The sequence below is a fragment of the Bos taurus genome, chromosome 2 (genome assembly GCF_002263795.3).
Source record: "Bos taurus isolate L1 Dominette 01449 registration number 42190680 breed Hereford chromosome 2, ARS-UCD2.0, whole genome shotgun sequence".
In the NCBI taxonomy this organism is placed as follows: Eukaryota; Metazoa; Chordata; class Mammalia; order Artiodactyla; family Bovidae; genus Bos; species Bos taurus.
The window spans coordinates 124,995,303-125,020,977 of NC_037329.1; the positions used below are offsets into that span (position 1 = coordinate 124,995,303).

General features: G+C 41.2%; 2 protein-coding genes across 15 annotated transcripts in view; one reads left to right on the plus strand and one right to left on the minus strand.

Annotated features, from left to right (window-relative positions):
- PHACTR4 (phosphatase and actin regulator 4) overlaps positions 1-25,675 on the minus strand; it is a 109,466-nt gene that overhangs the window by 72,364 nt on the left and 11,427 nt on the right. For 7 of the 14 annotated variants that reach the window (XM_005203143.5, XM_005203140.5, XM_025001378.2 and 4 more), the window contains one exon: positions 11,800-11,853. In XM_005203143.5, the coding sequence (XP_005203200.1) occupies positions 11,800-11,815 (16 nt within the window). In that variant the 5' untranslated portion in view covers positions 11,816-11,853. Of the gene's footprint in view, positions 1-11,799; positions 11,854-13,775; positions 13,895-19,746; positions 19,818-25,675 lie in introns of those variants that run through there. The other 7 variants (XM_025001368.2, XM_059874276.1, XM_059893346.1 and 4 more) reach the window with 4 other exon arrangements.
- Positions 20,432-21,445, plus strand: LOC104971346 (protein FAM136A-like). Its single transcript, XM_059879476.1, has one exon. The coding sequence runs from the start codon at positions 20,554-20,556 to the stop codon at positions 20,992-20,994; it is 441 nt and encodes a 146-aa protein (XP_059735459.1). The 5' UTR covers positions 20,432-20,553; the 3' UTR covers positions 20,995-21,445.

Sequence of the window (25,675 nt, forward strand, 5' to 3'; positions counted from 1 at the left end):
TGTCACTGAACTGTGGTGGTAAAAGGAGATTAGATCTAATTTTTATAAAACATGTCCTAATGTGAAGAAGGCTGAGTGCCGAAGAATTGATGCTTTTGAACTGTGGTGTTGGAGAAGACTCTTGAGAGTCCCTTGGACTGCAAGGAGATCCAACCAGTCCATTTTGAAGATCAGCCCTGGGATTTCTTTGGAAGGAATGATGCTGAAGCTGAAACTCCAGTACTTTGGCCACCTCATGCGAAGAGTTGACTCACTGGAAAAGACTCTGATGCTGGGAGGGATTGGGGGCAGGAGGAGAAGGGGACGACAGAGGATGAGATGGCTGGATGGCATCACTGACTCGATGGCCTTGAGTCTGAGTGAACTCCGGGAGTTGGTGATGGACAGGGAGGCCTGGCGTGCTGCGATTCATGTGGTCGCGAAGAGTCGGACACGACTGAGCAACTGAACTGAACTGAATGTGAAGCAACAGTTAGAACTGGACATGGAACAACAGACTGGTTCCAAATAGGAAAAGGAGTTCGTCAAGGCTGTATATTGTTACCCTGCTTATTTAACTTATATGCAGAGTACATCATGAGAAACGCTGGGCTGGAAGAAGCACAAGCTGGAATCAAGATTGCCGGGAGAAATATCAATAACCTCAGATATGCAGATGACACCACCCTTATGGCAGAAAGTAAAGAGGAACTAAAAAGCCTCTTGATGAAAGTGAAAGAGGAGAGTGAAAAGGTTGGCTTAACGCACAACATTCAGAAAACGAAGATCATGGCATCTGATCCCATCACTTTGTGGGAAGTAGATGGGGAAACAGTGGAAGCAGTGTCAGGCTTTATTTTTGGGGGCTCCAAAATCACTGCAGATGGTGATTGCAGCCATGAAATTAAAAGATGCTTACTCCTTGGAAGGAAAGTTATGACCAACCTAGATAACATAGTAAAAAGCAGGGGCATTATTTTGCCAACAAAGGTCCGTCTAGTCAAGGCTATGGGTTTTCCCAGTGGTCATGTATGGATGTGAGAGTTGGACTGTGAAGAAAGCTGAGTGCTGAAGAATTGATGCTTTTGAACTGTGGTGTTGGAGAAGACTCTTGAGAGTCTCTTGGACTGCAAGGAGATCCAACCAGTCCATTCTAAAGGAGATCAGTCCTGGGTGTTCATTGGAAGGACTGATGCTGAAGTTGAAACTCCAATACTTTGGCCACCTCATGTGAAGAGTTGACTCATTGGAAAAGACTCTGATGCTAGGAGGGATTGGGGGCAGGAGGAGAAGGGGATGACAGAGGATGAGATGGCTGGATGGCATCACCGACTCGATGGACATGGGTTTGGGTGAACTCCGGGAGTTGGTGATGGACAGGGAGGCCTGGCATGCTGCAGTTCATGGGGTCGCAAAGAGTCGGACATGACTGAGCGAATGAACCGAACTGAATGTTACCGATTTTAAAATCAATTGAGTAAAAAAAAGAAAGAAAAAAATTGAGTAAAAAATGTGCTTGCTATTTTTTTTTAAATTTTATTTCTTTATTTAGCTGTGCCAGGTCTTAGTTGCCGTGTGTAGGAGCTTTCAGTGCAGCATGTGGGATCTAGGTCCCCAACCAGGGATCGAACCTGGGCCCCCTGCATTGGGAGCATGGAGTCTTTTTTTTTTTTTTTGATAATACATTTTTTTTCAATTTTATTTATTTGATTTTTTTTTTCTAATTTTATTTTACTGGGTATATGATCTATCTTTTTCTCTACTGTGGTTGATATAGCATTATAACTGTCTGCTTCTCCAAAATATGAATGAAATTGTCCATAAAACCCACTGTGTTTTACCTTTTTTATTATGCCTATTAGTCTATATGGGATTTTCATATATTGAGTCACTTTGGCAAACTGTATTTCCCTAGAAAATTACCTATTTCATCAGGAATTTATTAAGAAAGGTGTCAAAGTATTCAGGGGACAATGAAGAGTATTTTCAACTTCATACCATATCTAAAAGTTAACTCAAAAAGAACCACTGCCCTAAATGTAAAACCCAAAACTGCAAAACATTTTGAAGGAAAAACAAAAATACCTTTCTAATCTTGAGTTAAATAAAGATTTCTTAGAAGACAAGGAACAGTAACCTTAAAAAGAAAAAACAAAAAAAAAAACTGGACTTCATCAAAGTAAAACATCTGCTAATAAGAGAAACCACAGGCTGGGAAAAGACATTTGTAATAACACATAAAGAATTTATATGTGAGCCATGTAAAAAACATTCACAACTCAAAAAAATAAGCCAATTGTTAAAAAGACCAAGATTTGAACAGATATTTCATTTTCATCAAAGAAAAGATATGAATGGCAAAAAAACATATGAAAAATTACTCAATATTATTACTCATGAGGGAACTGCATATTAAAATCACAATGAGATACCGCCATACACCTATTAATTATTAGACTGGCCAAAATCCAGAACACGGACAGCACCAAATGCTGGTGAAGGTATGGAGCAACAGGAACTCATTCACTGCTGATGGGAATGCCAAATGGGACAGCCACTCGGGAAGAGAATATGGGGTATTATATTTATGTATTTTGGTTGTGCTGGATCTTTGTTGCTGTGCACAGGCTTTCTCTAGTTTCGGCGACCACAGGCTACTCGCTAATTGCAGTGCACAGGCTACTCGCTAATTGCAGTGCACAGGCTTCTCATAGTGCTGGCTTCTCTTACTGAGGGACACAGGCTCTATGGTGCGGGGGCTTCAGCAGTTGTGACACACCGGTGTAGTTACCCCATGGCACATGGAATCTTCTCGGACCAGGGATTGAACCCATGTCCTCTGCATTGGCAGGTGGATTCTTTACCACTGGCCTACCATGGAAGTCCTGGGAGTTTCTTTAAAAAACTAAACATACTCTTATACATTTAAGTATGGTACCCCTTGGTATTTACCCAAATAACTGAAAACTAATGTCCATACAAAACCTACACACAGATGTTTATACCAACTTTATTCATAACTGCCATAACCGGAAGCAAACTGATGCTCTTCAGTAGGTAAAAGGATAAATAAATCACAATACATCCAAACAAAGGATTATTTTTTAGTGCTAAAAAGGAAAGAGCTATCAAGTCACAAAAAGACATTGGAGGAGCCATAAATGCATACCACTAAATGACAGAAGTCAATCTGAAAAAACCATATGAAAAAGCTACTATATGATTTCAATGTTGTTACATTCTGGAAAAGGTATGAAAGGAATGAACTACTGATACAAGCAACAATATCTATGAATCTTGACAGCTTTATGCCAAGCGGAAACACCAGACAAAGGCTACTATTGTATAATTCTGATTATAAAAGGTAAGCAGGGGACTTTTGGCAATGAAGGAAATACTCTACATCTTGATTGTGGTGGTAGTTACACGATTTTATGTTTGTCAAACAGCACTATTACATACTTTAAAAGGTAATTTTACTGCATATAAAATTTATTCTCTTTCTTTTATATATCTTAATTTTTAACAGAGAAATATAAAGAAAGAACTAAAATGCCAATAACCCTTCAATCCAGATAAAATCCTTTTCTACGTTAAAAAACAAAATACATTTGCAAACCATACAGGAATATACAAAATGTTAACTGAAAACCATCCATCCTTCCTATCCTCCCCCACCTTTTTTTTGCCACGCTACACAGTCTGGGGGATCTTAGTGCCCTGATCAGGGACTGAACTCCAGCCCAAGGTAGTGAAAGCTCTGAGTCTTAACCACTGGACGCTGGGGAATTCCCACGATCCCTCCCTTTTAATTTTCATTCTTATAATCATTGCCTATGTAGTGTCCAAGACACACTGATAAAGTGCTCAGTATGCAGAAATAAATTCAGATGGAAAATCACCTACACATTTAGTCCACCTATTACACTTTCTATAATTTTCTAGGGAGTAAGCAGCGGCCAGAAGTGATGAACAGTGGTGAGAAGATATGGGAGATGGTCCAGAAAGTCAGCATCACTACTTTTCGGCTGGCCTTACTACAGAGATGGCTCTTTTTCTACTGACAGAAAAAATAGGGCATCTGTGTTATTAACATCCATAGTGTTCTACTTCAAACTTAGGTTCTACGTACTCTATTTCCCTTAAGTTCATCAATTCTATTTCATGCTGAAAATTTAAAACCACTATAAGAAATACAGATGAATACTATTGAGCAGTGGGATAGAACAGTAAAAATATCTTGCCCTCCATAAGTTTATACTCTTATCAGGAAATAATATGACAGAAGATACTTAATTTTATAATAATGCTATATTAAATTTCTACTGAACACGACAGGAGGGAGAAAAATAGAATTAATGTCATTTTTGGCATTGTTTCATTCCAGAGGCATTTACCTCCTACACCTTAAGAATGTCAAAACTAATTAAGTTTGTATTTTATCCTTCATTCTTAAAGAGAAGGGAGGAAAGGACTGTGTTATTAGCACATTTTGAGCTTCAAGTGGTAACAACATGATAATATCACAAAAAATTTTCCCATGAACTGAAGTGAAATGCATTAGTCTTGAGCATGGCTCCTCAACAAATGTCCTTGAAAGGTTAGGAAAACCCCCTTTAAAACATAGTAATAATTTATAAATTCAGATTTAGAATAGGAATAATTGACTTTAAGTTTGTTTAGGATATGGTTTCTGTTTTCTGCTTCAAAAAACTGATTCTCATATTTCCTATATGATACAAATTCTAATCAAAAGGAGCTATTACCTTGTAAATCTGTTCAATCTGTTCCCTGAATACCATGCATATGAATGAAAGCTTTTGAAACTAGCTTTAAACTCAGGCTTCACACCAACAATTTTTCTCATTAAATAATTATTTCATCAAACACCACCAAAAACTTTTTTCAACGAACTGTGCTCACTTCTGTGGAAGAGAGGGTATACAGAAACTTAATGAAGTTGTTAGAAAATTTAAAACATTTTGAGAAGTCAATTTAGTATACACAGATCCTCTCCTCCTCCTGGGTCTGCTATTAGAAGAATGACTGCTAACCCACAAACATTTGCGAAGGGAGGAGAAAGAAAGCAGAAGCAGAAAAAAAGAAGCTTTTTAAAAAGCAGTGGGTAGAAGCATCACATTAGCTCAAACTGTACACATATCTTCTTTGGGCTCTTCCTTCCCCCAGCACTTATGTACAGTGTAGCCCTTACTTTAAAAAAAAAAAAAAACCACTAGTAGCTTAAACCAATGTAAGCTGACAGTTAATACTCTCACTGTACTCCACCACAGGTTCCTTTGAAAGAAAAGGGACTAACATAAGGAGATTTAGGGTAAAAGCTGTTTGATTCCTTTATCACCTTCCCCATTCCATGATCCTGAATGTCTGTCCCATATGAATTCTGGCAGAACTCTGGCGACTTGTTTTCTGGAAGGGATAAAACTAAATAGTCTCTGGACTGGGGGACTCAAAAGATGATGGGAACAGAGCATGGAAAACTGAGGGCAATTGAGTGAACATAATGAATACTGATTGCAGCAACCCTCCCAGTCACCCCTCACCATCCAGTGCTGAGAAGACTCCACTCTCTGAACTGATAAAAAGAGATATTCCTCAATAATCAACTGAGCTAGATAGCTCAGCTGGTAAAGAATCCACCTGCAATGCAGGAGATCCTAGTTGGATTCCTGAGTAGGTTAGATCCCCTGGAGAAGGGAAAGGTTACCCACTCCAGTATTCTGGCCTGGAGAATTCCATGGACTGTATAGTCCATGGGGTTGTAAAGAGTTGGACACAACTGAGTGACTTTCATTTTCATTTTCACTTTCCTCAACAATAGGGACAAGAGGCTCACCCTACAGTAAGGCCCAAAGGCCACCAGCCTATGCACTTAGAGCTAATTTAAAGCTCACTGACCACTCTTAATCATAAGCTCAGCTAATTATTACTAGACTTCAGAAGAAAACTCCACATGAGATCAAAACAAAGGAAAGCAACTTTGGAGGAAAAGAACCTATGCAGGGCAAAGTAAATCTGTTGAAAACAATAAAGAATATTATGACAGAAATATTCAGAGCATAAAAGAAATCTCCTAGAAATTAAAAACATAATAGTATAAAAGAAAAATTTAATAGAATATAAAGATGAAGAAATCTTTCAAGAGCTAGAGAAAAAAAGACATGAAAATTAGAGAACTATTTCATGAGGTCCATCACCGAGTAGTTATTGGCAATCAAGAAAGAGGAAGACATGGGATTTAGGAAACAAAAGAGTCAATACAGGAGAGAAACAGAGTTCCCAGGTGAATAAGGATACCCCAGGATGACAGCTGTGTACCACACACAGGGACACATGTCCATATTGGAGCAGTGTGCCCCAACAGACATACTGAAGGCTGTCATACCAAGATCTCTGCTGCTGTTTATTCTCTTTTTTAAGGAAGATAATGCTCAGGTGAGCTGGTCTTGACTAAATGCTGGTGAATTTCTTCTCAAAATACTGAGCTTCCTGATGAAATCAGAAGACTCATTTCATCCTACAGAAGTGTTCTTTAACCTATTCCTAAAAGCTGCAGGTCGTAGAAGGAAATGGCAACCCAGTATTCTTGCCTGGAGAATCCCAGGGATGGAGGAGCCTGGTGGGCTGCTGTCTATGGGATCGACAGAGTCAGACATGACTGAAGCGACTTAGCAGCAGCAGCACCAAAAGCTGCAAGCAGGTCATGATCAACTTAGGAGAGACCACAGAGTTGCTCATTCCCTTTGACCATTATTCTTCTGCCAAGTGTCCAAGACTGAAGCCTTGCCCAAAACAATTTCCAGGACTAAGTCTTGACTCTGTCCATGACTTCCACAGAAGGGATGCTGTGAAAATTAGGAATCTGAAGCAAGTGTGGCCCATTGATGCCTGGGGTGTCCCCAAGATCCTTTTAGGACCCAAGAGGTACAATGATCTACTTAACAATAGTAAAGAATGAGGTGCATTTTTCACTGTGCTGACACTTGTACTGAGGGTACAAAAGCAATGGCAAGCAAAACTGCTGGTACCTTCACCAGATCAAGGCAGTGGCGCCAAACTGCAGCAGGACGCATAATCTTCACCACTGTACGGTTATAGTTAAAAATAATGAAAATTTAAGAAATAAAATCCTTGATAATTTGTAAAAACTATTATTAGTTTTAATAAATCTCAAGCCTTCTATATGTCTTTTTACAGCTTTGCATGATGAAATAATAAATACAATGGTCACCTTCACAAAAGGCACTTGTATAATTGAATTGCAAGCCAAACTAGTCATTTTTTTCATGAAATACCATTTTTATTGGAAAGATTACATGAAAAACTATGTTGTTCAAGCTTAGACGTTGCACAGATATTTTCTTAAAAAGGAATGGAATCTGTCACTCTAAGTAAAACTGACAGTACTTGTTGCCAGTGAGGTACACCAAGCTTTCAAGAGAAAATTTGAATTTTGGAAAACGTACCTATTACAGTGAGCTTGCCAACTTCCCAATACCTAAAGACTTTGCACTGAGACCAGTGGTGGTATTAACAAATGTAATTTTAAAATATAATAAACTGTGTAAACATCTGTCCATGTAAGTAACAAATGTCCTAGAGGCCTTAGGTCTGTCCCACTAAATCTCTCACTTTAATTTTCAGAATGCAACAAATGATTCTTTTTCAATGTATCTACATAACTGTTAGTTAATCTAACTGTAACAAAATTCTCAACCATCTTCTAAAGGCTCCATCTTCTTAGAAACAAACTCATTTTGCATTCAGAATTCTTATTCTTTGTCAATGGCACTGAGTAGACCGTAACCAGTAAACCAAATTCTTATCATACATACATTTTGTGAGCAATTAAAAAAACCCTACAAACTATTCTATAAAAATAAGCTCAAGGATATACTGTACAATGCAGGGAATATAACCAAATTAAATTTAAAAAATAAAAAAATAGAAGGGGGAAAAAATCCTCTCACTAGCACAGAAGACAAACCTTTTCTCATATTAGTGATCAAAAGCACATATTAATTTATATTTCAACTGACTAGTAGCCAAGTATAACTTTCATAGCAACTTCCCCTTTGGAATTCTCTAGTAAATTTAACGGAGAAGGCAATGGCACCCCACTCCAGTACTCTTGCCTGGAAAATCCCATGGATGGAGGAGCCTGGTAGGCTGCAGTCCATGGGGTCGCGAAGAGTCGGACACAACTGAGTGACTTCCCTTTCACTTTTCACTTTCATGCATTGAAGAAGGAAATGGCAGCCCACTCCAGTGTTCTTGCCTGGAGAATCCCAGGGACGGGGAGGGCCTGGTGGGCTGCTGTCTATGGGGTCGCACAGAGTCGGACACGACTGAAGCAACTTAGCAGCAGCAGCAGCAGTAAATTCAAGTTATTGTTGTTTAGTCGCTAAGCCATGTCTGACTCTTTTGTGACCTCCATGGACTATAGGCTCCTCTCTTGAGGGGATTTCCCTGGCAAGAATACTGGAGTGGATTGCCATTTCCTTCGCCAGGGCATCTTCCTGACCCAGGGATCGAACCTGTGTCTCCTGCATTGGCAGGCAGAGTCTTTACCGCTAAGTCACCAAGGGAGCCCAAATTTAAGTTACATTTAATTTTAAGTTGAATTTAATTAGTTTAATAGTAAGTTTACTGAGATTAAAGTCTATTTACGATATGCTTAAATTAGGTGAGGTAAAGAGGTCACTCAAGGGGAAAAAAAATATTCCCCATAAAAGCCTTTGGAATTGTCCTATGTTACACTAGTTTATCATATGGACATGTTCTTTAGGATTTGTCACCAGGCAACTATTAATATATCAACTCAATTTACCGAATTGTTCATAAATAACGCCCCAGAAGCTACAAATTTATGAAAAAAGTACTAACTGCCCTCTACTGTTCAAACTAAGAATTTCACTGATGAGCTACATGTAATGTACACTTCAGAGTGAAAAAAAGCCAAAGTCCTAAAGAAGCCATTTAGGATCATTAAAATCAGAGGAGAAATTCTGATCTGACAAGGTTTAAAACAGCAGTCTTCTCAAAACAAGACAACAGCTATTAATCTCAGCGGTCTGATTACTTAATTGTACCAGGAGCCCAAAGAGCCTAATTTCAGTCATCTATGGTAACTGTGGGCTTCCCTGGTGGCCCAGCGGTAAAGAATCCACCTGCCAATGCAGAGGGTGCAGGGTCGGGAAGAGCCCCTGGAGAAGGAAACGGCAACCCACTCCAGTATTCTCACCAGGGAAATCCCATGGACAGAGGAGCCCACAGCCCATGGGGCTGCAAAAGAGTCGGACACAACAGTGAAGTTTTGCTTCACTATGTGTGAATAGAATAGAAACTATTCTATTCTGGAACACTTTAACTATACTATTTCAAGTTATGGGCTTCCCAGACGGTGCTAGTGGTAAAGAATCCGCCTGCCAATGCAGGAGACATAAGAGATGCAAGTTCAATCCCTGGGTTGGGAACATGCCCGGGAGGAGGACATGGCATCCCAGTCTGGTATTCCTGCCTGGAGAATTCCCATGGAGAGAGGAGCCTGCTGGGTAACAGTCCATGGGCTGAAAAGAGTCGGGCACGACTGAAGTTAACTGAGCACGCACTTCAAAAATTACACTGCCATAAAATGAGATTCAGATTTTTCCCATGTGGTGAAGAATCACAAAATGTTCAAATCAAAACCTGCCTCTAGCAGGCTGAGGTTAATCAAGGAAAACTGTCTCTGGTTGCTTTTTTTCTGCTGATGCGTGTTTTATTTTTATTTCTTTCTTCTTATTTATCTTTGGGTGTACCAGCTCTTAGTTGCAGTTCTCAGGCTTCTGGTTGTGGTGGGCAGGCTCCTCTCCGGTTGTGGCGTGTGGGCTCCAGTGTGCGAGGGCCCAGCAGCTGCAGTGTGCAGGCTTGGTTGTAAGCTTCCAGGCACATAGGATCTTAGTTCCCAAGGACCAGGGATCAAATCCAAGTCCCCTGCATTGGAAGCCGGATTCTTAACCACTGGACTACCAGTGGTGCATATTTTAAGTAGAAAGTATTTCCTAACTAGTCTTCCCAGTGTATAGTTTGGATTTGGTTTTTTTTTCTTTTTTAGCTGTTATACTTTTAATGGAGTGAGGTATAATATTCATCAATGTGCAAGAATGTTTTACATACTCATTAGCATAGTGATTAATGTAAATTTAGGGATATACAATGTGTTAAACCCCAAAAACTGTATCTGCACTCTAACTACTGAGCCCGTGCACCACAAGTAAGATCCGACTTGCTCACCGCAACTAAGACCCAATGCAGGCAAATAAATAAATAAATATTTTAAAATTAAATACATAAAACTACAAAGTTGCCTGCAACCTAAGATAATGGAAAGGCTCCTTTTAAAGTTTTTACCCATCATCTTTACTTTTAAAGTTCTCAACGGTATCTGGGAGAAGTAAAAAAGAATAGAAGGCTCATTTCAGCTATGCCTCAAGAATTCTAATGAAGCTGTATGGCAATGACACTGGAACTATGACGTTTCCCCCAAAGGGCTTTCTAGATGACCACATCACAAACTTCTGAAAGTATTTCCAGTAACATGTAGGCAAGCTGAGTGGCTTAATATTTAAAAGCCTGGAAAACAGCTAAGGTGTCTCATCCTAGAGAATTATAAAGCATGGTAGTAATACCATTTCTCTCCTACAGAGACACTTTTTAAAGCATGGAGGTAACCTTAAGGATACTAAACAGACATCAATAGTTTTCATAAAGCTTCAATAAACACTCTAAGGCACAAATGTTCAAAATGATCCACTAATTATCCCAGACAGTACCTCTCTTTGTTTTCAATAGGAAAACAGAGTTGAGTACACAGTGACTGACATTTTAGTCAAAAAGGTAAATATAAAACCTTTGTGTATCTAGATTTATACTCTCTTAGGTGGTGCCAGTGGTAAAGAATCCACCTTGCAATGCAGGAAACTTAAAAGACGCGGGTTTGATCCCTGGGTGGAGAAGATCCCCTGGAGAAGGGCATGGCAACCCACTCCAGTATTCTTGCCTACAGAATCCTACAGACAGAGGAACCTGGAGGGCTACAGTCCATAGAATTGCAAAGAGTTGGATATGACTGAAGTGACTTGGCTAGTCACTAGTTGCTAGTTACAGAATTTAAAACTTATTTTAACTTGTCAAATGGTTCTTTGCTTTATTTGAAGTAACTAACATTCTAGGGCACCTAGATCTCAAAGTCTGAGTGCCTCACAGCAATGTCAGAATTATTTTTTATAATACAAAAATGTTATGTGCCTTTTCACTCTCATTAGCTCCAAACTGTACAGTCAGTTCTCCAAACTCTGCCGGGTATGTGACAACAAAATAAATTAAATGCAGGAAGCCAATACATGAATTCAGCTGTCTTCTATTAAACTAGACACTAAAGAGATTTGCAAAAATATAAAACAATGCCACTCTTCTTGTTAATCTTTTTTATTTGGGGAGTTATTTTTCATTAAAATTTTTTATTTATGTAACATATGAATGGTTTATTAATATTTTTAAATGAATTAATATTCTAAAAACATCTCCATTTTAATTTTAATATAGTAAATATAAATAGATATATGTTATACAAACAAAACTCTTTGGGGCCCTCAATTATACATAAGAGTATAAACAGATGCTGAGGTCAAAAAGTTTGAGAACTGATAGAGAGTTTAGCACAATAAACATGAAAAAAAGTCATTTTATTCTCAAAGCTTTAATGGAGGTAAGGATAAAACACAAATATCATTTACTAAGAAAAATGCAGGTGATACTTACCAAATGGATCTTCCATGCCACTATTAACCAGTTTAGGAAGGTGACAAACAGTTTCTAAAGAGAGAAAAAGGCAAATGATATACTTAAAACATAATATCCATCACCTTTTATATTCCTTAAAAAATAAACCCAATTAAGTTACATTGATTATAGTTTAAACTGGGATTTAGTTTAAGGGAGTTGAGATACATACACATAAAAATACCATAAAACATTCAAGGCTAATTTTCATTTAAAAATATACAACATCCTCAGTTTCCTCAAATAAGTTCCCTTTCTAATCTCCATCCTGAATATTACCAGAGCGTAAGGGAAAAAGGCAAGTTAAGAAAAAATTTTTAGGAAGGGGGACAAAGAGAAAAAGGGAGGGGTGAGGAGGGGGAGAAGGAAGAGAGGGAGGAATAGAGAGCAGCGGGAAAAGGCCAAGTTTCTTTTTAAAAATTATTTAATTTTTGGCTGCTTCATGGGTTTCTCTTTGGTTGCAGTGTGCAGGCTTCTCACCACGGTGGCTTCTCTTGTAGCAGAGCACAGGCTTTAGAGCATGGGCTCAGTAGTTGTGATGCACAAGCTTAGTACCCTCGCGGCATATGGAATCCTCCCGGCCCAGGGATCAAACCCCCGTCCCCTGCACTTGCAGGCAGACTCTCAACCACTCCACAACCAGGAAGTCCAAAAGTGAAGCGTTTATGCAAAAAACAAACAAATAAACCCCACAAAACTCACATAAATATCTGGGAAAGAATATGAGGATATCATAGAATGAAGGAATTGGTTTTGCCTGAAGAAAGTAGAAAGTAGTTTAGTAAGTTAAGAATGCTCAAATGTGAAAACAAAACAAAAAAAGTTTTGAAAAAAGTTGAGTAAGTATAGATATTCAACATCCCTCACCCTTAATCAAAACAAGGACCGAATCTGCTCAATCTTGCTTTTTATCTCTTTCATAGCTTTGATCCCAAGAGTACTTATTGGTTAACAATTTGAATACTAGACTTCAATCTATAGTCTGCTTTTAAGTGAATACAACTAACAGTTGGGGCCAGCAGTGATCTGAGAAAATTAGGAGTGTGACAGGGTTTTGGAGTTGAATCACTCACAGACTAGCTGGCACTGAGGACTACTCAGTGGCAGGTGTAACAGAAATAATCCCTTGCACAAGGTGCTGGTCCAGTTAAACTTTCACTAGTGGTGAAGAGTGATGATCTATCTGTGGACAGAATGCTCTAGTTGATTGGATTTATGAGACACCTGAAGAGTAAGGGGGAAATAATAATTATAATGATAATGTAATTGAATTGCTGACAAAGATCCCTCTAGTCAAAGCTATGGTTTTTCCAATAATCATGTACGGATGTGAGAGTTGGACCATAAAGAAAGCTAACACCAAAGACTTAATGCTTTTGAACTGTGGTGTTGGAGAAGACTCTTGAGAGTCCCTTGGACTGCAAGGAGATCAAACCAGTCAATCCTAAAGGAAATCAACCCCGAATATTCATTGGAAGGACTGATGCTGAAGCTCCAATACTTCAGCCACCTGATGCAAAGAACTGACTCATTTGAAAAGACCCTGATGCTGGGAAAGACTGAAGGCAGGAGGAGAAGGGGATAACAGAGGATGAGGTGTTTGGATGGCATCACCAACCACCATCATCAGGTGGTTGATGGACATGAGCTTAAACAAGCTCCGGGAGTTGGTGATGGACAGGGAGACCTGGTGTGCTGCAGGCCATGGGGTCACAAAGATTGGACATGACTGAGCAACTAACTGCACTGAACTAAATTGATGGCTATTGCTAAACTCTACTGATCCTTTTGGAGAAGGTGATGGCACCCCACTCCAGTACTCTTGCCTGGAAAATCCCATGGACAGAGAAGCCTGGTAGGCTGCAGTCCATGGGGTCGCTAAGAGTTGGATACAACTGAGCAATTTCACTTTCACTTTTCACGTTCATGCATTGGAGAAGGAAATGGCAACCCACTCCAGTGTTCTTGCCTGGAGAATCCCAGGAACGGGGAGCCTGGTGGGCTTCCGTCTATGGGGTCACACAGAGTCAGACACGACTGAAGTGACTTAGCAGCAGTAGCAGCAACTGATGCTCTAGAAAAAGACAACAAAAAGCTGAGTGATTAACAGTGAATTGAAAGTCAACAATGGGGAATTTGCTGGTGGTCTAGCTCAGCTGATAAAGAATCTGCCTGCAATGCGGGAGACCTGGGTTCAATCCCTGGGTTGGGAAGATCGCTGGAGAAAGGAATGACTACCCATTCCAGTGTTCTGACCTGAGAATTCCACGGACAGAGGAGCCTGACAGGCTATAATCCATGGGGTCACAAAGAGTCGGACACGACTGAGCAACTTTCACTTTCCAGCACGGCCTTGGTTCAAGTCCTGGTTGGAGAGCTAAACTCCCATAAGTCCTGTTCAGTTCAATTCAGTTCAGTCGCTCAGTCGTGTCCAACTCTTTTCGACCCCATGAATCATGGCACGCCAGGCCTCCCTGTCCATCATCAACTCCCGGAGTTTACCAAAGTCCTGTGGTGTTCCTTAAATAAAGAAATAAGTAAGTAAAAAGAAATAAGAAAATCAAATATGAAGGCCACAGGACCTTTTACAAAGAAGCTCTTTAATTTACAAAGAAGCTCTTTTCTGTGGCAGCAGCAGGAGAGAAGAAGCTAGAAACCAGGCCCAGGAGTTAATCAACTGGTGCTGTGTAGCCCAGCAGCACAGAAGGTTAACTCTCGGCCAAGGGAGGTATGCTATGCCAATATCAGGGTCCTGACTGGGAAAGAATGAGACTCTTAACACACGAGATGGAGATAGTGGAGTTGATGCCCCTCCAAAATTTTGAATGTGAAAGTGTCCCCTGAAACAACAAAAGGGGCCCATCATCCCTATATGATCTGGCGCTCTCCGCTCACCTGAAGATAACGCAGAGACCTTCCCACCCTGCCCAGTAAACAACGTCTCCTCAGCACCTGCCACCCCCATGCCTCCTAGGTAGGAGGCCTTTAACTTATAGTAGGTCACAACATAACCCGGTCCAGATGTGCTATGCCTCATAAGGTCTGAAAGGAACTACAACCCAAGGGCGATGCAAGACTTAGCCAGCATGTACCCAACAGGGGCCAAGTGAGAGTGAATGTGAATTCTGAGGGGGCTTGAATGTGAGAACCAGAACATAAGGTTCCTGATCACTCTCCAAAGATAGAAGATCTAACACCCTGGCAAAAATCTCAGAATATGGTATGAACTTACCACTAGGATGGTTCCTAAAAGCTGGAAAAGCCATGGCCCATGATAAATAGCAATGCCAAAACTGCACAGGCAGACAGGGGAGGAAGGGATTAAAAGGCTCACATAATGAAGCCGGCTTGCTGAAATGGTCAGAAAATCCATCCAAGTATTATGTTACTTGAAGTTTCAAAGCTGTCCTCCCTAAGAGTTTGGTATAAAACTAATGCCACTGATAGCAATGGTGATGACATGATCCTAAAACAAAGGAGACCAGGCCATGGTACTTAATGTTTGAAGATGGACACAATTACTATAAGGATCACCAAAGTCAGGGTGGCAGTCAAAGGGATCTGACTCACAGACTTATGGAGATAGTTAATAAAGCCTGACATCACTAGAAGCAAAATAGACTAGCAGTTAATAAAAGCACTTCTCTATCTGTCACATCAAAAGAAATCAGGGATGGAAGATCAGGATGCTGAGGGCAGTTGCCTCAATTAAAAAAAGAAAAATCAGAATCAGTGTCCTATTGCTGAACCTGAACCAGTTTCAGATTCTGACCCCTATGACTGAAGCAGGCCAGGTACCCAAGAGAAAAGAACTTGTAACACCAAAGCAAGTATACAAATTCCCTAAGAAACCTATGGCCTAAGAGTAGTGTTAGTCGCTCAGTTGTGTCCAACTCTTTGTGACCCCACAGATTGTAGCCCGTTAGGCTCCTCTGTCCATGGGATTCTCCAGGCAAGAATACTGGAGGCGGTTGCCATTCCCTTCTCCAATGGCCTAAGAGACCCATATGCTATAGGTCTCATGGACTCCACTAAGAAGGTTTCTGCATTTGAAGTTTAACGCTCTGCAGTCTCCAGTATTGTGGCCTCAAGAATTCCATGGACTGTATAGTCCGTGGGGTTGCAAAGAGTCAGACATGACTGAGTGACTTCGGATCTTCCCTGTAGCTCAGATGATAAAGAATCTGCCTGCAATGCAGGAGACCCAGGTTTGATCCCTGAGTTGGGAAGATGCTCTGGAGAAGGGAATGGCTTGCCTGGAGAATCTCATGAACAGAGCAGCCTGCTGGGCTACAGTCCATGGGGTCTCAAAGAGTTGGACACGACTGAGCGACTAACATACTTTGTCACTATCTTAAAATCCTTAATAATTTTATCTCTGAATTTCAGTTCCATAGTGAAATCTGATAGTGAAAATGAAGCATGTGCTTGAAGCCTCAGTTCACACTCAGTCCACCTCTTCCTTTCTTTCCAGGAGGGGTCTCTTGGCCCCTCCCTCTGGCCCCACCTGGCCATCCTTTCCCTGCTCAGGCTAGGAGTGCTATGGCACTTCTGATGGGCAGTTTCTCTTGACCATTCTCAATCCAGGAGTACCCAGCACACAAATAATGCTGTCAGCTCTGTCTATGGTGGTTTACTCAGGCAATTGTAAACTGCATAAACAGGAATGCTAACTTTCTAAGGGAAGGTTGACATCAACATCTGGAGTCTGGAAGTATCATGCACTTAGGAGGACCAGGAAATAAACGAGTCCTGCCTAAGATCCAGTTCACAATGAACCCGCTGGGTGTGTGGACCTCCTGGTGGTCATTTCCCTGGACCCCAAATGTATACTAAAATAGACACGCTTGGAAATTAGTTAGTCCTTGGCCTAAGGGATAAGAGTTATTATACTGGGAAAGGCCAAGTGGAAGAAAGCCTCTAAAAGTGGGTGCCCCATCCCACTTTCCAAGATAATACATACAAAAGAAGACAATATTGTATTCTAGGCGCAAGGGAGGGGAGATGACAGATATTAGTGCTGTACTCCTACAGGATGCAGGGTTTACCATGTGGGTTCTGCAGGAACCAGACACATCCTGCAGGAAGGTAGGAGATTATCACAAAATCTAATAGTAGCCACAACTGCAGCTGCCATGCCAGATGCGGTATCATTGCTAGAGCCGATTAACACAGCCACAAGCAAAGTAAGCAGACAAACATGGAAGGATTAACTCTTTTTCTCTTACTCCTCCCAAGGAAGCAGGATCAAAAACAATTCATATGGAATGGATTACACCATACTTTTCCAGGACTATGTCAATTTTGCCACCATCTCATATAGTCCAGTCCTATGACAATATGGACTTCCTGAAAAATATCACACTGACCTACTATATTAATGGTGGTGGTAGTTTAGTTGCTAAGTTGTGCCCGACTCTAAGTTGTGCGACCCCATGGATTGTAGCCCATCAGGCTCCTCTGTCCATGGGATTTCCCAGCAAAAATACTGGAATGGGTTGCTATTTCCTTCTCCAGGTGATTTTCTTAACCGAGGGGTCAAACCTATGTCTCCTGCATTGGCAGGTGAATTCTTTACCTGCTGAGTCGATCAGCACAGAATGAGCTCTCAATGCATGAGAAGCTGTGTCCAGGCTGGGTGAGGTGGGGGCAGGGACTAGCAAAGCTGAGGCCCAGCCCTGCCTTCAGAATCCAGTTGTTCTGCAGGAGAGTTTATTAATCAGCAGATATAGAACACCTGATGATGTGATACCAAGTTGACCATTCATCCAGAATCACCCACCATGACCTAGATTCTATGAGATATACCAAGTTGTAAGGTTGGTTGGGTCCAGCAATAATCCAGCCTTTAGGTGAAGGTGATACATCCAGTATCAAGCGCAAGTAGGACCAGAAGTCATGCGCATGAGCAGACAGCCCAAACCCTCGTATCATCTACCACTGCTGCAAAGTGCCCCTGCCTTAATATATACCTTTGGCCACTGAGGGGGCCCTCATAGCCAGCTGACAAAGGAAAAGTTCTCCCCTTCTTCACAGATGGCTGTAACAGAGTCTAAGTCAAAACTGGACAGTGGCTGCACTACAGTCTCATCAGGACATGGCACTGAAAGGCAGTGCCCAATGGGCAGAGCTTTAGACAGCAGCTTTGCCAACAAAGGTCCATCTAGTCAAGGCTATGGTTTTTCCAGTGGTCATGTATGGATGTGAGAGTTGGACTATAAAGAAAGCTGAGCGTCAAAGAATTGATGCTTTTGAACTGTGTTGTTGGAGAAAGACTCTTGAGAGTCCCTTGGACTGCAAGGAGATCCAACCAGTCCATCCTAAAGGAGATCAGTCCTAGGTGTTCATTGGAAGGACTGATGTTGAAGCTGAAACTCCAATACTCTGGCTACCTGATGCGAAGAGCTGACTCATTTGAAAAGACCCTGATGCTGGGAAAGATTGAGGGCAGGAGGAGAAGGGGACGACAGAGGATGAGATGGTTGGATGGCATCACCAACTCGACAGACATGGGTTTGGGTGAACTCCGGGAGTTGGTGATGGACAGGGAGGCCTGGCGTGCTGCAGTGCATGGGGTCGCAAAGAGTCGGACACGACTGAGTGACTGAACTGAACTCTGGAAGAAACAGGGATATTTTCTGGGTGTACCTTTGCCTTTCCTCCAGTGAACAGTATGTGAGAGTTACTGAAATGTTTAATGTACCAGTAAGCATCATCCCAAGGCTTCCTAGGCTCAGTGGTAAAGAATCCATCTGCCAGGACAGGAGACATGGATTTGATCCCTGGCTGGGGAAGATCCTGAGGAGTAGGAAATGGCAACCCACTCCAGTATTCTTGCCTGGGAAATCCTAAGGACAGAGGAGCCTGGCGGGCTACAGTCCATGGGGTCGTAAAGAGTTGGACACGAATGAATGACTGAGCAAACAAGCATCAACTCACATAACATCATTTCATGACAAGGGGCCCACTCTGTAGTAGAGTAAGTGCAAGAAGGGATGGGATTTACTGGTTTATCACATACAACATCTAGAAGCTGCTAACCTAAAAGAGTATTGGAATGGTCTGATGAAACCACAGCTGAAGCACCAACTCAATAAGATATTTTATGACAGAAGAATATAATCTTCCAGGGTATAATATATACACCAAATCAAAGACCTTCATATGTTACTATATTTTCAAAACAGGGAAAATAGATGGATGTGGGAAATGGTGGGGGGGTGGGGGTGGGCAGTGGCTGAAATACCATACCTTGTTTATTATCAAACCCCAAGACCTACCTGGGATCCCTGAAACTCTGAGTTCTGCAGAGTTAAAGATCTAGGTCATCAAAAAAAGGAATACTTCCACAGGAGACAAAAAGAGTCCCAAGAGGCTATAAGCTATGGCTACTGCCTGGGCATTGTGGAGTCCTTGCATCCAGGGATCACCAGGCAAGAAGAGGAACTACCATCTTGGCAGGGGTAACTAAACCTCCTTATCAGAAAGAAGGTTGCCATTCCACACCACAAAGGAGACAGTGAACGTATATTTAGAATCCAGATGATCCACTTGGGTGCCTGCTAGTATTCCTTTCCCAATTCTGATAGTATGGTAAAGAGACAAGCTGGAAAACTAATCTGAGAAAAGCATGTATGTAACCAATGGTTCAGATTCCTCAGGAATGAGGGTTTGGGTCCTACCACCAAGTAAAGTCATTGAGACTGGCAGAGATGATAGCTGAGGGCAAGGGGAATCCGAAATGGAGAGTGGAAGGAAGTAAAAATTACCAGTTGTAACCCTGAGACAGTTGCAGCAGCAGGAGATCAAGTACTAACCTTTCTATTCTCAGTATTCCCCAGGAAGAGAGGCCCTCTAGCTACACTCCCAACATATACAAAGTAGATGAGATGAAAGAAAATGAAAACACAAAATACCAAAACTTACGGGATTCACCTAGAGAGAGCAGTGTTGTGTTTGTGTGCTCAGTTGTTCAGTGCTTAGAGGGATATTTATAGCTGTAGGAAGAAAAACAAAATAAAACAAAAGGAAGGAAATAATAAGAATTACAGTGGAAATCAATGAAATAGAAAATACAAAAATTAGCTCAAAATAGGACTTCCCTGGTGGTCCAGTGGCTAAGACTCCAAGCTCCCAATGCCAGGAACCTGGGTTCGACTCCTGATCACAGAATTAGATCCCACATGCCACAACTAAAGATCCCATACACTGCAGGAGAGATCAAAGATCACGCATGACACAACTAGGACTGGGCACGGCCCAAAAAATAAACAAAACAGAAAAACTGAGCTGTGCCTATATATAGTAGGTACTTAATAACTGTTGAGCTAAGCAAGTGACTATTAAGAGCCAATTACATGCTAAGTACCACACCAGATAGTATGCAAAGAAGAGTAAGTTTATGGTCCTTAATCTTAAAAGCAATACCAATAGAGAAAAACAGATGGTCAGATTAAGGAGAAGGTATTAATACAATATATGTGTAATAATGGAAATACAGATAGTGAAGAACAGAGTCTTCCCTTTCTAACCAGATGAGAAATAGGGCTGTACTTCTACATAATGCTAAAGCTCATCTCACTCCTTGATTTTAGTTCCAAAACTCAAGGCAGATTTTAGCTGGCAAGAGGTCAAACTTGATCAAAATGAGTAGTATCTAAAAATATTATCAAGATGATGAAACCACTATATATTAGCAGAGAAGGGACAATTTAAAATATTATTTCCAGAACCATGCGGGTCGCCATGGCGGAGCTGCAGCAGCCCCAGGTGCAGGAGGCGGTGGACTCCATGGTGAAGAGTCTGGAGAGAGAGAATATCCGGAAGATGCAGGGCCTTATGTTCCGGTGCAGCACCGCCTGTTGTGAGGAAAGCCAGGCATCCATGCAGCAAGTGCACCAGTGCATTGAGCACTGCCATGCACCTCTGGCTCAAGCCCAGGCCCCGGTGACCAGCGAGTTGGAGAAGTTCCAGGACCGCCTGGCCCGGTGCACCATGTACTGCAATGACAAGGCCAAAGATTCAATAGATGCAGGGAGTAAAGAGCTTCACGTGAAGCAGCAGCAGGAGACCTGCGTGACCAAGTGTGTGGATGACCACATGAACCTCATCCCAACCATGACCAGGAAGATGAAGGAGTCTCTCTCTTCCATTGGGGAAACAGCTGTCTGCTAGTGGCCATCAGGGCTGAGGGCAGGAATCAATTTAAAAAGAGGAATGGGGATTTGGGTCTTTTAAGGAGAGTTGATGAATGAGGAAATTAAGAATGGCAGCAAGTCTAAGGCCTGTGTTTCTTTCCTCTGGATGCTGGTTCCTTTGTGTTTCGATCCTAGAGAGTGAAATGGAAAAAAAAAGGTGCTCAAATTTGGGTCACAGATAGCACAGGAGGTTTGTTTTAGCCTGAATTTCATGTGGAAAATACTTCTCCTGCCAACAGGGAGTCTCCCTTCTACCAAACCAGGGCCCTCCAAGGTACCAGATCCTCTTACTGCACAGATACCAAGAGGCTGGCAGGTTCACGTAACCAGCTTATGGTCTAGTGGAGTATGAAAGGAGGTGTTCTATTTGGTGTCTACCTGCTGTTTACCAGAAGGATCACTACAACATTTTCCACAAACTAATAAAATCCATGCAGTCACTAATGCAGAAGGGGGCAGTGGTCTTCGAGGGGTTTGTTTTGCTTGTTTTTCTTTTATAGACAAGGGCGTGACGTTAAAATGTAAAGTTGGGAGAGGCAGTTTGGATAAAAACTTTGAAAGGGTCCCTGCAGGTACTCATTTCTGACCATCAAGATGTGGATGTGTGTTTCTTAAAATTCTCACACATTACATCATTCGGTTGGGAGACCCTGCAAAAATGTAAGAAGCGACCTCACACTGGTAAGGGAAGCAGGTGCTCTCCCTCTCACTGGCAGCCCTGGTGGGCCCTGAGGCTACCTGCGGCAAAGTCAGCCAAGCGGCCAGACAATCTTACAGTGACACTCAGCCTTGAAGGGAAACAGGATTTTGGCCGTATAATATGCTCATATTCAGGAATGAACAGTGAAAGAGGAACTATTAGCTAGTTAATTAAGAGTGTTGTGAAGGACGGGCTTTGGAAAAATCTGTTTGTCATGAAACAGAATGAAAGCCTAAACCCAGTGTTGCTTACTTTGCCCCCTGAAATAACAGAGCTTTGTTGAGACAATCCCCTGGCAACAAAAAAAGTCAAGGGAGGAAAAGTAAGCAACTCAGGGATGAACTGTGGCTCCTTCAGAACGTTAAAGGGACTACCGTCCATTACCAAATACCACTTTTGCCAGGGCCTTTGCTACATGTGTTGTTCTTGCCCCAGTTCTGGCCCCTTATCATTTTGATAAGGACCTTGTCTTTTTACCAACTTACTACTTGAAATGATAATATTGTCTGTTTGCTGTTTCAAGACTGTGATATATTTTCCTAGTAGTTTGGTTTTCGAAATAAATAAGACTTAATTTTCTTCCAAAAAAAATAAATTAAATATTATTTCCATTTATTTCTTGGACTTTACTGAAAAGCAAACCATTAGAGGAATAAACAAGATTAAGAAACAGTGGTCTTTTCATGAAGATGGTGCCGAAGCCAAAGCAAAGGCTTTGAAGGCCAAGAGAGCAATGTCCAAAGGTGTCCACAGCCACACACACACACAAAAGATCCAGACCAGAACACTGCGGCTCAGGAGGCAGCCCAAATATCCCCGGACGAGCGCCCCTAGGAGACAGCAAACTTGACCACTATGCCGTCATCAAATTCCCCCTCACCACCGAGTCAGCCATGAAGAAATAGAAGACAACAACACACTGGTGTTCGCTGTGGATGTCAGGGCCAACAAGCACCAAACTAAACAGCTGCGAGAAGCTCTATGACACCGACGTAGGTAAAGTCAGTACCCTGATCAGGCCTGATGGAGAGAAGAAGGCAAATGTTCAACTGGCTCCTGACTATGATGCTTTGGATGGTGCCTATGAAACTGGGCTCATCTATCTAAACTGAGTCCAACTGGCTAATTCCAAATATAAAAGTTTTCACCATAAAAAAAAGAAACAGTGTATCAACTGCTCTTCTAGAGTGATCTACAATTGTTCAGACAGATGCTACTACTTAACACAAGGAGTTAACACTGTAATCGACATGTACCTTTATAATCCGACACCACAGAATCTACCCTTTTGATTGGAAAACTTTTCGTTTCTTAGAATTACTTTCTTTGCTATTTCTCAATTATTCTTGTTAATACTACATAAAAATTTGGTAGCTACAAATAGTCAGTTCATAAGAACTTCACTTGTTTTTGCTTTTTTGGGAAAATGGAACATTATAAAGAGATATAGATAAATTAAAAATGTAAATAGGACTTTGCAGAAATAAAAAATACTGAAAATTTTAAAATAGAGATTAACAATCACATTCTCAGTAAAACAATTTCACAAATGTCTTTTAAAAGGTCTGTTCAGGGACTTCCCTGGAAGTCCAGTGGTTAAGAATCTGCCTTGCAATGCAGGGGGCTTAGGTTCAATCCCTGGTCGGGGAACTTCCACATGTCCCATGGTATGGCCAAGAAAAAAAAAGATCCCACATGCCTTGGAGCAACTAAGCCTGCACAGCACAGCCAGAGAGTCCATGAGCCACAACTAAAGATTCCACTTGCTGCAACTAGGACCCAACGCAGCCAAATAAAATAAGTATTAAAAAAAGAATAAAATCAGAAGGTCTGTTTAGTAAAAGTTACACTTGCAAAAAGATTACTTAATTTTAAACACATATAATGAACATCTAACATTAACTAAGGGTAAAGACAAAAATGAAACTAATTTTCCATTTCAAGAAAAACTGTGACCTCCTCCTCCTGGTTAAACAGTCCTCTGTTACACTAAGCAGCTTGAATCAGCTTTGAAATAGAGGTGTGGCCTACTGATAAGCAAAAGTACTCTCAGGAAATATATTAGTGAGTTATAAAGGACAGGCCTCATCAAAGGCAATTCATCATCACTGACCATGACAAAATCTACACCTAGAAAAACGTAGCATGGTTTCTTCCTGGCGTTTTATATATATATATCACATTATGAGAAAATCCCCCAGAACAAAACATATATTTTAAAAGCTACAGTATTCAGTGACATGTCAAATCTTTCCAAAAAACAATTATGGCAGTAAACATTAACTCTGATGAAAATACTATTTATAAAATCTCCAAAAATAATTTAACCCAAAACTAAACATGTAAAGAAATGAAATTTCATATTTGTTGTCAACTTAACCTTTTAAAATAGCTATGTGATTGACACACATGAACAGATAAATGGGAATGACGAGAAGGAATTCACCGAGGAAATACAGTTAATAAAAATGAAAATATATTCAGCCTGATTGCTAATAAGGAAAATGCCAATGTAAAGTGAGTTTTATTTTGATTTTTTTTTGCCTATCAGAATGGCTAAAAATTTGAGGTAAGAATCCACCTACCAATTCAGGGGACAGGGAGGGGTTCGATCCCTGGTCGGGAAGATTCTATGTGCCGAGGAGCAACTAAGCCCACATGCCACAATTACTGAAGCCTGCACACTCCAGGGCCCGAGAGCCACAAGCAACGAGCCCCTGTGCTGCAACTAGTGAAGCCCAAGTGCCTGGAGCCTGTACCGCAACCAGAGAAAGCCTGCACGTGGCAGCAAAGACCCAGTGCAGCCACAAATAAATAAATGAATAAAAAACAGAGTAAAAGATTTAGTTTTGGGGGAAGAGAAAGGAGAAGAGGAAAGGCACTGATGGAAGGGTATAAGATGAGTACGTTCCAGAGACCTAAAGTACAGCATGATGACTATAGTTAATAACAAAGTACTGCATACTTGAAATCTGCTGAGTAGATCTGTGAACCATTCCATATTTTTACATATCATATATTAATGGACATATAGGGAATTTAGAAAAATGGTACCAACGATACTACATGCAGGGCAGCAAAGGAGACAGAGACATAAAGAACAGGCTTTTGGACTCAGTGGGAGAAGGAGAGGGTGGGATGATTTGAGAAAACAGCATTGAAACATATTCACTGTGTGACCCATAGACAGCAGCCCACCAGGCTCCCCCGTGCCTGGGATTTTCCAGGCAAGAACACTGGAGTGGGGTGCCATTTCCTTCTCCAATGCATGAAAGTGAAAAGGGAAAGTGAAGTCGCTCAGTTGTGTCTGACCTTTAGCGACCCCATGGACTGCAGCCTTCCAGGCTCCTCTGTCCCTGGGATTTTCCAGGCAAGATTATATATGACACAGGGAACCTAAAGTCAGTGCTCTGTGACAACCTGGAGGGATGTGGCGGCGAGGGAGGTGAGAGGAGGTTTCAGGAGGGAGGGGACACATGTATGCCTATGGCCGATTCATGTTGCTGTATGGCAAAAACCATCACAATATTATAATTATCCTCCAATTAAAATAAATAAAATTAAGGAGTTCCCTGCTGGCCCAGTGGTTAGAATTCCAGGCTGTCACTGCTGTGGCCTGGTTTCAATCCCTGGAAGGAAAACTACCGCAAACTGTGCAGCGTGGCCAAAAAAAGGAAATAAAAAAAAAACTTAGACAACGAAGCTCTATATAAATGTTCATATCTGCTGATCCAGTGATTTCATTCTTTTTTAACATTTATTTTTATTGCAGTATAGTTGAATTACAATGCTGTATTACTGCTATACAGCAAAGTGACTCAGCTATATATACATACATACACACACATTATTTTTCATATTCTTTTCCACTATCATTTATCATAGGATAGTAAATGTAGCAGTAATTTCATTTTAAAAGAAGAAAGTAACATGTGCAAACCTTGTGTGGCAGCATTAA

Coding starts and splice junctions, on each gene's coding strand:
- LOC104971346 (XM_059879476.1), top strand. CDS start 20,554: ATGCGGGTCGCCATGGCGGAGCTGCAGCAGCCCCAGGTGCAGGAGGCG.